Source organism: Scardinius erythrophthalmus (assembly GCF_964197995.2).
Source record: "Scardinius erythrophthalmus genome assembly, chromosome: 11".
NCBI lineage: Eukaryota > Metazoa > Chordata > Actinopteri > Cypriniformes > Leuciscidae > Scardinius > Scardinius erythrophthalmus.
Window position 1 is genome coordinate 13,249,813 of NC_138231.1, and position 13,458 is coordinate 13,263,270.

Below are 13,458 nucleotides of genomic sequence, written 5' to 3' on the forward strand. Positions count from 1 at the left end.
AGCTGTCTATGTAGAGCGTTCTAAATAAAATCACTTATGTGGTTCCATTTCAGTTCCATTTCACTTATGCTGTTTCATTTCTGTTAGCTAGTTAGCTGCCTATATAGGCAGATCACTAGGTTTTGGAACAGAGGTATGATGTGTATTTCCTGTCTCTGCCAATGATGACACATCCTGCTCTGTTGGCATATGGGACAGGCAGAGACTTGAGGTCAGAGAACAGTAGAGACATGCATCAGATTGGCTTCGGCAGTGAGAAAACACTCTCATTCAGCAGGGGATGCACATCATGAATTGATCAAGAGCATGCCTCTGCTTCAGCAGCTCAGAGAATCTGGAACCAATAATCCCACTTTAGTGTTTCTGTAAAAAAAGAAGACTTGATAGGAGAATTGCTGTGAAATATGTTTGGCTGGCTTCAGAATCATATCATGGGTGTAAAGCAGGAAATTTTTAAAAGGGTATTGTGGAGACCACATGGGAACATTACTTGGATACAGTAATGTTCTTTACAAACACACACACTGGAGTTAAGATTGTACTAATGACTATATATTTGTTGGTGAATGTAATTATTTTCTAAATATTTTCTAAATGTCTGTAAGTCTCATCCAACTGTTTGATGGGTCAAATATTACCTGACAGATTGATAATAAATTTACTTTAGTACAGTGATCAATCTTTTTCACTCCAAGAACCCCCCAGTTACAATTTTAATAACTTGCATGACTTTTTCTGGTTTAAAATCTGGTTAAAATAAGGTTTCCTCAATCCTAAATCTTTCCTAAATCCAGGTTTTCTAAGACGATGGGAATCCTGGTTCTTTAAAGACAAAAAAAAAAAACAATTAAAAATGCACTTTTTTAAAATATTAATTTTAATAATTTTGAGGCCCCCTCAAAATCATCTTTAGGCCCCCTTTGAAGTTTGCTGAGGCCCCCTAGTCGACCCCGGCCCCCTGGTTGAGAACCACTGCTTTTAGTAAATTTGAGCTGTGTTTGTTTGTGGTATTGATAAGGTGTTGCCAGCAGTTTCTAAGGTGTTGTGAGTGGATTTTAGTGTGTTTCTATGCAGTTACTAGGGTATTCTGGCCCTTAGATATGGCTCAGGTAAGTATCTGTCTTTTAATGAACCATTTTATCCAACATAAGCTCACTGAAAAAACACGTCTCTACCTACCTTTTTGCAAAACTCCAAAAATGAACCTATACAATTCACTGCAGTTTCCTGCTGAAATGAACACTAGTGGCAGTAAAACACTAACAACTTTTATTCCTTTTCACACAAATTAAGATTAATAAAGACTTATTTTCACAAGGTTCTTTGCACAATACTGTGTTATGACCTCAAAACACTTTTACCAAAGCTCATGACTTCTAAAGCAATACATTGTGATGTTTGCATCACATAACCAGCTCAATATGTATAGCTTTTCAAATCAATAAACTCTCTCGCTGGCTCACCTGATACAGCATTACACTTGTGATGCAGAGCTCTCGAGTACAATTCACAATAAAAGAGATCAAAGACTTGAAGAAGCAATCTAAAATGGCATGGTTGCTTCAGCAAAGGCATTTTTCAGTTAAGTTTAAGGTAGGGTTTAGTGTAGGTGGTATGTTATTTTTAAATGAGCATTAGCCATTTAGTGCCACTTACCGCCGGACGTTTCATTTCTGAACTGCCACGATAAATACATCAACCAACTTGACAAAACATTGCCAGATTCACATTTATCTGTTTCGAATAAAACTGAACATGCTTTTAGCTCTCTGGACATTTCACTTTGAAAGTGTCCTGAAAAGTACAAGAAGCAACTAAGTTTCATTTTTGCAGAACTTGTCTTAGAAACAGCTGGTCCATTTGGTTATGTTATCAAACATCATGATCACCTCATTTTCATACTAGAGCCACCAGTGGTGACGGTTGACCCTCGGAACCAGACATTCCGCACCGGTCAGGAAGTTTGGATCAGGTGTTCGGCCAAAGGCTACCCCTCACCCATGGTGGTGTGGATACACAATGATATGTTCATTATGGGCTCCAGCAGGTAACAAATACAAGTCTTACTTTTGTCTCTATTTGTTAGCCTTTACTGTAGTGTTCCTAGCTTGTTGTGCTTTACTCACCTAGGCACAGAATGACCACTGATGGCACACTGGTCATCAGGAACACAGGGCCGAAGGATGCTGGGACATACGGATGCTTGGCGAGTAATGTGGCTGGAACTGACACTAAAACTGCTTTTGTCAGCTACATCGGTCAGTAAAGAGATAAATTGTGTAACACCACTTAATGAAAGAAAAAAATCCCAAACCAAAGGTATAAATGTTAAATGTTTTTTAAATGTTAAAAAAACTAAAATGTTATTTGGGGTTTTTTTTACTGCTAAACTTCTCACAACTCTAAATAAGTGAGACATTTGACTCATTCAGTCCCACCCTATAGTTATACTCTAGTCTTTAATTAAGTTTCCTGTGATCTTTTCCCCTATGTAGAGTCTCCACAGGTGACAGTCCCTCACTCTGACCTGCTGATTGGTTTAGGACAAACAACCATTATGGAGTGCAGGGTCACGGGAGTTCCACATCCTGACGTCCTGTGGTACAAAGGTTAGCTAGTGTCCTCCTAAACCTCTGGACATCCTACTGTCATTTATGCACACCTTCTATTTTGGCACTGTCAGCCCTAATGTACTGTTTGTTTGATCTTCAGGTGACATGCAGCTGAAGCCATCTGCAGTTTTAAATATGGACCCTCAGCGCGGCACTCTGAGCATTCAGCAGACTCTGGACACACATGCAGGAGAGTACACATGTGTGGCGGTGAACTCAGCTGGATCTGCACAGGGGTACATCACGCTGGATGTGGGATGTAAGGCTATATTACAAACCCTTTATTCGAATTAGGGTTCCCCCACCTCCAAAATCGTCTGATTAAATTACATACCAATTCCAGTAATCATTTAAGACGTACGTACAGTGTCATATACCTTGTGTTTGACTGAGACATTTAGCTGAACTCATATAGGTGGAAGGTGAACCAACTCCAGGGTAAGGCTAAGGAGATGTGCTACCCCTTTAAAAACACATTTAGATACATTTCCTTGAAATATACTATCTACTGTAGTTACGTGGCATCACACAACCTACACTTTTTTTTTTATGATGAGAGGATTTGCCAACGTGCAGAACTTCAACTCGCCACTGGACAAAAACAGAGTGGATTCTAACTTAGGCTGCGTCTACATTAATCCGGATACATTTGAAAACGGCATTTTCCTTTCTAAACGCTCTCCGTCCACACTAGTGTTTTCAGGCGTTTTCGTACATTTCAGTGTGGATGAGAAACTTTTGAAAAACGCCTGAAACGCTAAACTCACCTTACTGCGTATGCGTAAAAGATCACTGATATGATTCAGATGGAAAAATAAATAATGAAGTTATTGCGCAATTCTTCTGACAGGATAATTTTATTTAGTAAAATAGCTCATTATTCACTGATGCGTTCCAGGTCGCACGCAGTCACCATATGTTTGGTCTAAAACGCAATTGCTCTCATGTATTGCCGCAGGACAGCAAATGTGAGTAAATTCTGTCATCTTTGCAGGACTGTGATATGAAGAGTGTGCAATGTAGAATATCCGGTTTTTAAATACCACCGGTTTCATAGTCCACACTACAACGTGAAAACGGCGTTTTCAAATGTATCCACTTTGGAGTGCGTTTTCAAAAATCTTTGTCTTCATTAATAAAAACGGCGTCTCAGTGTGGACGGAAGGCCAAAACGTAGAGAAAAAAATACGTTTTCAAACGAAAACGTATTAGTGTGGACATGGCCATTGTGTTCAAGAAGTCAACAGATATGTCTGTGATTGGCTACATTGCTCAATGCTGCAAAAACACATTGTAAATAGAAACCTTTTGACGCTTTCCAGAGCACAAACACAGAAACGCACCAAATTGTTTGGCAAATCTATTTTGCCAGTAAGCTATTATTGCGGAGAAAGCTAACTTTTATGAGCAGCTTTCCCCTCTAAAAGCAATCAGAAGCAGCAGGCAGTGGTTTGAGGAAGAAAATTTCAAGCTAGTCTCAAGTCTGTGGCAAGGGGGGATGTCTTTTTAATGCTGATGTCTTTTAACTGTCTATTGAAGACCCCTACTGTATATATATAAATGAATCAGACTACTGTTTTGTTCTTTATTAAAAGCTTTCGATCTTTTAACTATTCCACAGCTACTCCTCAGTTCACACAAAAACCATCAGATCTGTCTGCTGATATCGGCACGAACGTCACCTTGCCGTGTCATGCAAGAGGCCATCCAGAACCTCAGCTCTCCTGGAGACGAGATGACAATGTCTCACTCTTCTCTCAGCACCGCGGTCCCAGTACTGTCACTAAAAAAAATGATGGGGGCCTTTTCATCACCAGTCAGTGCCTCTCTTTTCCTTTTCTCTCTCTTTTCACCTGAGTTTTTATCAACAAATAACTTAATTTCTCTTATAATATCTTATATTATCTTAATTTTTATATTATAATATTAATTTAACACAAGGAATTTTTTCAAGAAATATATAACACTTAAACTGTTCATATTTTTTCTTTCATTTAATTATTTATTTTTGTATATATTTATTTATTTATAAAATTGATGACTGAAGAAAGAATATTTTCAGAGAAATTCAGCATTGGATGCTTTTAAACTGAAAATATATTTTTTGTGTGTTGCATTTAGTTGCATTTCTTAATATTTACTTTTCATTATTTATAAGAAGATACAAGTAGTGTTGTAATGAATTTTACAAATTGCAAAGGTTCATATGATTTTCTGTCCTTTGCCTTTTAGACCTCTGGGTAGAGGATGAGACCACCTATGTGTGTGAAGCTCAAAACCACTTTGGCAAAATCCAGGCCAAGGCCAAAGTCACTGTCACTGGACTCGGTATGACGTCTGAAATATGCTGCATTTACGACTGAGGAGTTATGTTTCATGTTTATGCTGATCCTTCTGTCAGCAGCTCACTTGAAGGAAGAAGCTGGTGTGGGATATTAATTGTTTTGCACTTCCTTTATCTTAGTCACATGCACATTTTTTTGGCCTGAGGCCCATAAGCTTCAGTTTGCGAGGTTTGGGTCCATATGATTTTACAGTAAAAGGCTCAGGGGTACATGTGTTTCTGGTTAAGAGAGAAAAGATGCAATAATCCAACACCAGAGGCCAACACCAGACTTAGTTCAAATTCATTATCTGTGGCGAGGGCTATACCGCACCAGATGTGAACACTAAAACATCCATAATTGCATTGCAATGTGAATACTTTGGTTATTTGATTACTTTTGTTCAGTTATATTGTAGATGTTAGATGGGAGTGTATTTACATGTGCGTGGCAGCAGAGCTTTTGAGAGTATAGTGGGCATGTGTCAGCTTTGCCAATAGAGAATCAAAGGAATTCAGGCATTCTTTAATACTTTTGTCTTTGATCAAAGCGCTGGAAACCCAGCAGTGGCTCACAGTACATTTCTGGTATCTGCATAAAATGCCCTTATTTACATGCACCTAAGAAAATGGCTCAGTCCAAGGTTTTTTAAGAAAGCAGCATTTTGGAACATCATTTCATCATATGGGCTGATTTTAAGCCTGATTTTAGCAAAATTAAGCCTGAAAATTAAAACATAAAAAGTAAAACATATGATAACATTTTGTCAGATTCTGACCCCCTGCTCTTATATATTATTGGAGTACATGTTGGTGAACTTTTGTAGGTTTAATAAATAATCCTAATGTGTATATTACAAGAGAAGGCATTTTTGATCAATACAGTTTTCACTGTGACTGGAGGCTTCTAATGATAAGTATCATACCAAAACTTCATCAAGGGTCAGTTGGTTTTGTCATGATGAAGAACACTATGTGAGATCAGAAGTGTCTCTTGTGTAAGCGTATCTCTGTGTGAGGGAGTGACTGCATTTTTGTGGTCCTGTAAAAACAACATAACATCGAGTTGAAGCTAAAGGTCACTAATGAGGTCTCACAGCGTTTCTCAGCCGTCCCATAATTCTGCTCTGCTGAGCCCTTAATAACCTGTGACACTCTCTATATGTATTCCAAGGTATCCATGGAAATTTAACAAGCAAAACAACAGAGGTGTGGCCAGTCCACTGAGTTTTCAGTGCCGTTGTTTCCAGTGGAGACTTAACCATACTCTGACTGATTGAATTAGTAAAATCACATTTAATGTGATCAGGTTTATTTTAAAAAAACATCTTGCTCTTCATGAGGATAAATCATAGGATGCATAATACCTCAGGTTTTGGTGTAATGGCTCATTATTGTCAGTGTGGTATGTGTAGCGGGTAAACTTTCTGAAACTACCCTTTTGAAACTATCTGTAGCATTCTCATATACAATATCGTGGAAAAGTTTGGGATTGGTAGGATATTTTTTTTATGTGTTGAAAGAAGTCTCTTATGCTCACTAAAGCTGCATTTATTTGATCAAAAATACAGTAAAACAAATGTGAAATAACTGCTTTAATGTATTTTAAAATGTAATTTATTTTCAGCAGCTTTTACTCCTGTCTTCAGTCACATGATCCTTCTGAAATCCTTCTAATATGCTGATTTGGTGGTTAACATTACTATTATCAATGTTGAAAACACTAGCTTGATTTTTTTTATGTGGACACCATGATCATTTTTTAAGGATTTATTGATGAATAAAAAGTTAAAAAAGAACAGCATTTATTTGAAATAAAAATCTTTTGTAACATTACAAATGTCTTCACTGCCACTTTAATCAATTTAATGCAGCCTTTTTGAATAAGAGTATTAATTTCTGTAAAAAGAATCTCACCCACCCCAAACTTTTGGATGTATTTGTGTATCTGTAATACTTCCATGATACTGTATATATTACCATCCTAATATGTGTATTTTGTGTGCAGTGTCTCCTTTGATAGCTATGAGTCCCACAGTGGTCAGTGTGATAGAGGACCAGCAGGTCACTCTCCCCTGTGTCATACTAGCTGGAAACCCCCTTCCTGAGAGACACTGGCTACATGACAATGGCTTGGTGAGTTAACACATGTGCACACACATAGGCCCTGAAGTCTGTGCATTTCATGTAGTCATTAAATATTTTTACAGTCACAATTATTAAACGTGATTTAAATGTGTGCTTGTGTGTGTCAGGTTACATCAAGTCCATATGTGACCGTGAGACGTGATGGTAGTCTACATATAGAACGGGTCAGTCAGCAGGATGGGGGGCAATACACCTGTTTGGCCGAAAATGTGGTGGGATCTAGCAACCGCACTACCATACTCAATGTCTACGGTAAGACGTAAAACAAATACATACACAAATAATGAAATACACTACCATTCAAAAGTTTGGGGTTAGTAACATTGATCAAAGTGACAGTAAAGACATTTATAATGTTACAAAAGAATTATAATAATGCTGAAAATAAATGCTGTTCTTTTGAACATTCTATTCTCAAGGAATACTGAAAAACGTTGTATCACGGTTTCCACAAATATATAAAATATTTCATCAGATCTATGCTTTAAAAGACAATGCAGAATCATGCCTGTTGTAAAGGATTTATTTTCTGTGGTTCCAGACCACTATGACATAGCCCAGTCTTCTGTTTCCTCCCTTCCATGACTGTATATAATAAGCCTTTATTTTTCTCTGCTCCACAAAAGATGCCTTCATCATTCATTCATTTGAGAATTAAAAACAGAACCAGCAGTGTGAGCAGAGCACTTCTGCAGAGAAATAAAAAAAAAGACAAAAATTCTCATTTTTCAAATGCAATCAGTCTTAAGGAAGCAGTCTACATTCACTGATGGAAAGTCTGAGTCTACATTATTAAAGGATAGAGTACATGGCCTGTACAGTATCCTAAAAACTGTTAAAATACCTTCTGTGCAGTGTTGCACAGGTTAGTTTTTTTTCTAAATCCTTCCTCATACTAAACCAAGTGTTTCTACATTTTCTCTCCAGTGATGCCCACTATTCAACACGGCCCTCAAGTATTCAGTACCATTGAAGGGACACCCATTTCTCTGCCATGTCGTGCACATGGAGTCCCCAAACCAGATATCACTTGGTCTAAGGTACATGTATCTCATTTCTGTTTCTCTCTCTTTTCTCTTACACAAACACATGATCATACAATTAGGATTTGGACAGAAAATACACTTTTTTAGGGTATTGACTTTGATGAAACGCTTATCTGGTCAGAAAAACAGCACTTAAACTTTTTGGCACAGAGCCCTTCATGCTCTGGTTTCGGTTTTTGCTTAGGGTTTTCATTTTAAAGGCACACTATGCAATATTTGTACCTTAATATAACAGCTTAGAAATCATTTCGATGGTAAACAAACTCGTAGTAGGGCGAATCATCGAATCAAAGCCGATAGCAAAGCCACTGGCAAAACCAGCAATGCAGGTTTGAGTGGTGGTGCCCTGCCAAATCTCGCAAGAATCATGACTTGCTTTACTGCACATACATCAACAACATATGAAGCAGCCTCTATGGAAGAAACTAGCACGTATTTCAGACGTGAATCATGGCAGAGTCGACGAAGAAAACGAAGAAAGCGCGATCAGAAGAGTCAAGGAAAAGAAAACGAGAAACTATTTATGACAGTAACGTTAAATACAAGTACTCCACAGTGACTCTAGGGGTCACTGTTTGACAAAAACGAAAACTGCATAGTGTGCCTTTAAATGCAATTTTTAATTGTAATAAAAAAAAAAATTGTTAGCATATTAATGTTAGTGATTGTTTTTCTTTCAAAATCCTAAAACTTCTGATCACATTATTTTGTTAGGTGCTCATTTGATATTTTGTCTTCTCAAATTTTACATGTACATACAAAACCATTAAAATTGCAGGTCAGTCTCACTATTTCAGCCTTAAATTGCACCCGTATGTTGCTATAAAATGAATGTGTGATGTTTTTCAGCGAGGGGAGTTGCTGGATCTGACCGGCAGTGTGTTTTCTCTGTTTGAGGATGGCAGTCTTCACATTGTCTCCCCCAGTGGTGAAGAGTCTGGCGCGTTTGTGTGCACAGCCACGAATGCTGCTGGATACAGCTCCAGAAAGGTCCAGCTCACCATCTACGGTCAGAGCAGCTTGATCTACTTACTTGTCTGATAAATTTTACCGGTCCTCTGAGGTTCTGTGAAACTGTAAAATGTCTAATGTTTTCTTCAGCTTTGTTTGTTTCCTTTGTATTAGTTTGGTGCATCCCACAATCTCACCCTGTTGTACTTGCATACTGTATGTCTTTGTAAATGTGTAGTGAAGCCCAGGCCGAGCGGTGTAGAGATGCAGAATAACTCAGACAGGCTGTTGGAGATGTCGGTAACAGTGGGTGAAGATGTCACACTGCCGTGTGAGGTGGAGAGCATACCTCCTCCCATCATCACCTGGGCCAAAGACAAGCAGCTCATCTCCCCCTTCTCTCCCAGGTATCAATTTTGCTTATGTCTCTGTGTTTCTTCACAGATTTCAGGAAGAACATTTCAAGGTATTTGTGAAAAATACACAAATACTTGGGATCTTATTATGACCGCCGCTAGCGGAGCTAGCGAAAGCGGTCATATAGGGATTGTCAAAGTTTTTTTTTTTTTTTTTTTCTTCCCGTCACCTACTGAATTTTCCGTCAATGATACCAGGGACACCGAAGCACCGGGGAACATGAAATTTGGTGGGCATTTAGCCCCACTAGACTTGTACGGAAAAATTTCGTTTGGTCCCCGGGGGCCACTCCCCCCCCGAGCTGGGGCCCCCCAAACCCCAAAAATGCAGTTTTTCCTACAATAACTACCTGAACCGTGGCACCGAGGATGACAAATTTTTTATGGTATGTTGGTCTTAAGGGCCCACATCAACCTAGCCCATAATCGATTGTCAAAGTTTTTTTTTTTTTTTTTTTTCGTCACCTACTGAATTTTCCGTCAACGATACCAGGGACACCCCATTTCATCCATGGGGGGGTATAAAATAAATTCATTTATGTGCACATAAGGTGACTGTACACTCATCGGCCTGTAGATGGTGCTGTTGAGCGAAGGGTTGCTGGTTTAGGATGATACTGTCACACACACTGACATCCACACGCACAGACACACACCCATACACACACATACAAATCCACATGCACAGACATACACACACAAACACACACGCGCACACACATGTACGCACGCACACATACACGCACAGACACACACACACAGACACACACATACACAAACACACACACATACACACAGACATGCACATACTACTACTTTTTTTAGGTATATACATAAACACGCAATACAGCCAAATTGCTCCACGTCATTTATTTTTGTGGAAAGCCAGTGCAGGCCTGAGCGGCGGTCATATTTTGTACCGCCCTGCGGTACATCTAGTTTATAAAGAAATGAGTAGGATGTCAACGTACAATAATTTTCTGATTGTTACTATACATAATTTATGAAATGTCCATATGCATGGTAAATTTTCCTAAATGATTAATAAATAATCTTCAAAAAAGATTCTTGCAGAAATTCAAAATCTGATCATACATAATCTAAATTTGACCACATTCTAAGCATTCAAATGCTCTTGTGCATGTAAACATAGTCAATCATTTATTGCTTAGACTACTGTTCAAAAGTTTGGTTCAAAAATTGATACTTACTCAGCAGGGATGCATTAAATTGATCAAAAGACACTGTAAAGACTTTAACATTGTTATAAAAAAAACTGTTAAAAATGTATCACGGTTTCCACAAAAATATTAATCAGCAATTTTTTTCAACATTGATAACAATAAGAAATGTTTCTTGCATTTCTTATAATGACAACATACACTTATGAGCAAAACATTATGAACAGTCACAGGTGAATGTCATTGATCATCTCCTAACAAGGCCACATATTAAAGGGATAGTTCACTTTGAAATTAAATTTTGGTATGTTTTAGCTTACCTCAAGGGCATCCAAGATGTAGGTGTCTTTGTTTCCGCAGTAGTTTCAATTTTGATATTTTTAAGTCAAACCGTTCTTGTCTGTCAGTCATATAATGCAGGTCTATGGTCACTGTCTGAAAGAGCATGCACAGAGAAGTCCAAATTAAACAATTCCCCATCGTAAGTACACATTGATGGCCTAAGACACAAAATGAGCGGTTTGTGTGAGAAAATGAACAGTATTTATATCGTTTTTACCTCTTGTACACAACCATGTCCAAGTGATCTGAGGGCGCGCGCTAGGGTGGCCCAAAAAAACTTTTTTCTTTTTACTTTTTGCTAAATTAAATGATATTTAGGGGTTGCACAAGACAAAAGAAAAATCACCTATATCACTTGATTAGCGGTATATAAATGTATTTGCTGAAATGTCAATTTGTATGTTGTTTATTCCTTAAACTTAACATGGAGCTACATAAAGGACATATAAGCATAAACTGCAACTTATTTGGTACATATTATAGAGAACTTACCATTTTAATAGTGAATATTATTACACAACAATCTTATACTAATGTATTTCTACAAGTCTGTTCAATTTGCTAATTCAGATGGAGAATTGGCAAGACCTTTGACAATTGTGCTTTTGTTTGAGTCAGGATAGCTTTCTCTGTGGCGTTTAACCACCTGTAGTAAGAATTGTTTCTGTTCTTCTGATTTGGTTAATATAGCATTAAAGCATTAAAGTCCTGTATCAACTTGATGCCCCTTTCTGCAGTGTCATTCACAACTTTTAGGGATTGAACTATCTTCTCTTCACATGTGAATTCCTCATTTTCCGTGTTTGCAAGAACGACTCTGGTAGGCCAAGAATTGTGAAGAATGAATTTGTATTCATTGTCACAAAATTGCTGAGGGTCTTCTGTTCATAGTTCCCATTAGCATCAAGTCGGTGAGGTGGATCTTCTGATCCTTCTTTCTCTCGCATGTTCCTCACTTATATATATACCAGATTGCAGGGACAAGCAATGTAATAATCTGACACGGCTTTGCCATTTAACATTGTTTAAGTGAAAATTCTCAAAACTTAAAGGGGCTTGTGCAACCTCTAAATCATCTTCAATTTAGCTGAAATTTCAACCCTATCCTTTTGTCTTTATGGTCCATGTTTGCAAGGTTCAAATCATAGAATTTATCACTTTATTTTTTTTGCCTATTTTTATGGGCCACCCTAGCGCGCGCGCTTCCTGGTGTGTGACGTGTGAACGCGTTCTGGCTTAGTCTGCGCAAGCGCCGGAAAGTGTACAAGAGGTAAAAACAATATAAATACTGTTTGTTTTCTCACACAAACCGCTCGTTTCGTGTCTTAGGCCATCAATGTGTACTTACGATGGGGAATTGTTTAATTTGGACTTCTCTGTGCATGCTCTTTCAGATAGTGACCATAGACCTGCATTATATGACTGACAGACAAGAACGGTTTGACCTAAAAATATCAAAATTGAAACTACTGCGGAAACAAAGACACCTACATCTTGGATGCCCTTGAGGTAAGATAAAACATACCAAAATTTTATTTCAAAGTGAACTATCCCTTTAAGGTCTAGGTACTAGGTTAGATGGTAAGCAGACAATCAGTTCCTGTAATCAACGTGTTGGATGCAGGAGAAATGGACAGGAATAAAGATCTGAGCAACTTTGACAAGGAACAAATTGTTGTGGCAAGGCGACTGGGTCAAAGTATCTCTGTGTGTATTCTTGTGTGTTGCTCCTTGTCACCAGTGGTGAGAATTTACCAACAGTGGCCGAGGAGGGACAAACCACAAACCAGTGACAGTGTGTTGGGCGCCCAAGGCTCATCGATGCACAAGGGCAACGAAGGCTATCCTGTCTGGTCCGAGCCAACAGAAGATCTACTGTGGCACGTCACACAAAATTTTAATGATGGTTATAGGATAAATGTGTCACAACACAATAGTGCATCACACTCTGCTGCATATCAAAGTGCCTATTATGCCACCATCGAAAGCACCTACACTGGACATGCAGAACTGGACCTTGGAGCAGCGGAAGATCGCCTGGTTCGATGAGTCCTGTTTTCTTTTACATCATGTGGATGGCCATGTACATGTGCACCGTTTACCTGGGGAAGTGATGGCACCAGGATGCTCTGTGGGACTAGGACGGATGAGGGAGTGTGAATCTCTGGGCAATGTTCTGCTGGGAAACCCTGTGTCCGGTAAATTTGTAAACGTGCCACCTGCCTATACATTGTTGCAGAACAGGCACATACCTTCATGACAATGGTGTTCCCTGGTGGGAGGGTCCTCTTTAAGCAGGATAATACACCCTGCCACATATTGTTCAAGAATGGTCTACGGTACATGATGAAGAGGTCAAGGTGTTGCCCTGGCCTCCAAATTCCCCAGATCTCAATCCAACTGAGCATCTGTGGGATGTGCTGGACCGAATCTGCTGCT

At 38.7% G+C, this 13,458-nt stretch overlaps 1 protein-coding gene across 6 annotated transcripts in view; it reads left to right on the forward strand.

The window, feature by feature from the left end:
- The window catches only part of hmcn1 (hemicentin 1), a 116,537-nt gene that overhangs the window by 44,832 nt on the left and 58,247 nt on the right, over positions 1 to 13,458 (forward strand). For all 6 annotated transcript variants that reach the window (XM_081377750.1, XM_081377753.1, XM_081377752.1 and 3 more), the window contains exons 12-22: positions 1,906 to 2,047; positions 2,131 to 2,258; positions 2,496 to 2,609; positions 2,713 to 2,871; positions 4,234 to 4,428; positions 4,845 to 4,940; positions 6,944 to 7,071; positions 7,191 to 7,335; positions 8,011 to 8,123; positions 8,979 to 9,138; positions 9,319 to 9,487. In XM_081377750.1, the coding sequence (XP_081233876.1) occupies positions 1,906 to 2,047; positions 2,131 to 2,258; positions 2,496 to 2,609; positions 2,713 to 2,871; positions 4,234 to 4,428; positions 4,845 to 4,940; positions 6,944 to 7,071; positions 7,191 to 7,335; positions 8,011 to 8,123; positions 8,979 to 9,138; positions 9,319 to 9,487 (1,549 nt within the window). The remainder of the gene's footprint in view (positions 1 to 1,905; positions 2,048 to 2,130; positions 2,259 to 2,495; positions 2,610 to 2,712; positions 2,872 to 4,233; positions 4,429 to 4,844; positions 4,941 to 6,943; positions 7,072 to 7,190; positions 7,336 to 8,010; positions 8,124 to 8,978; positions 9,139 to 9,318; positions 9,488 to 13,458) is intronic.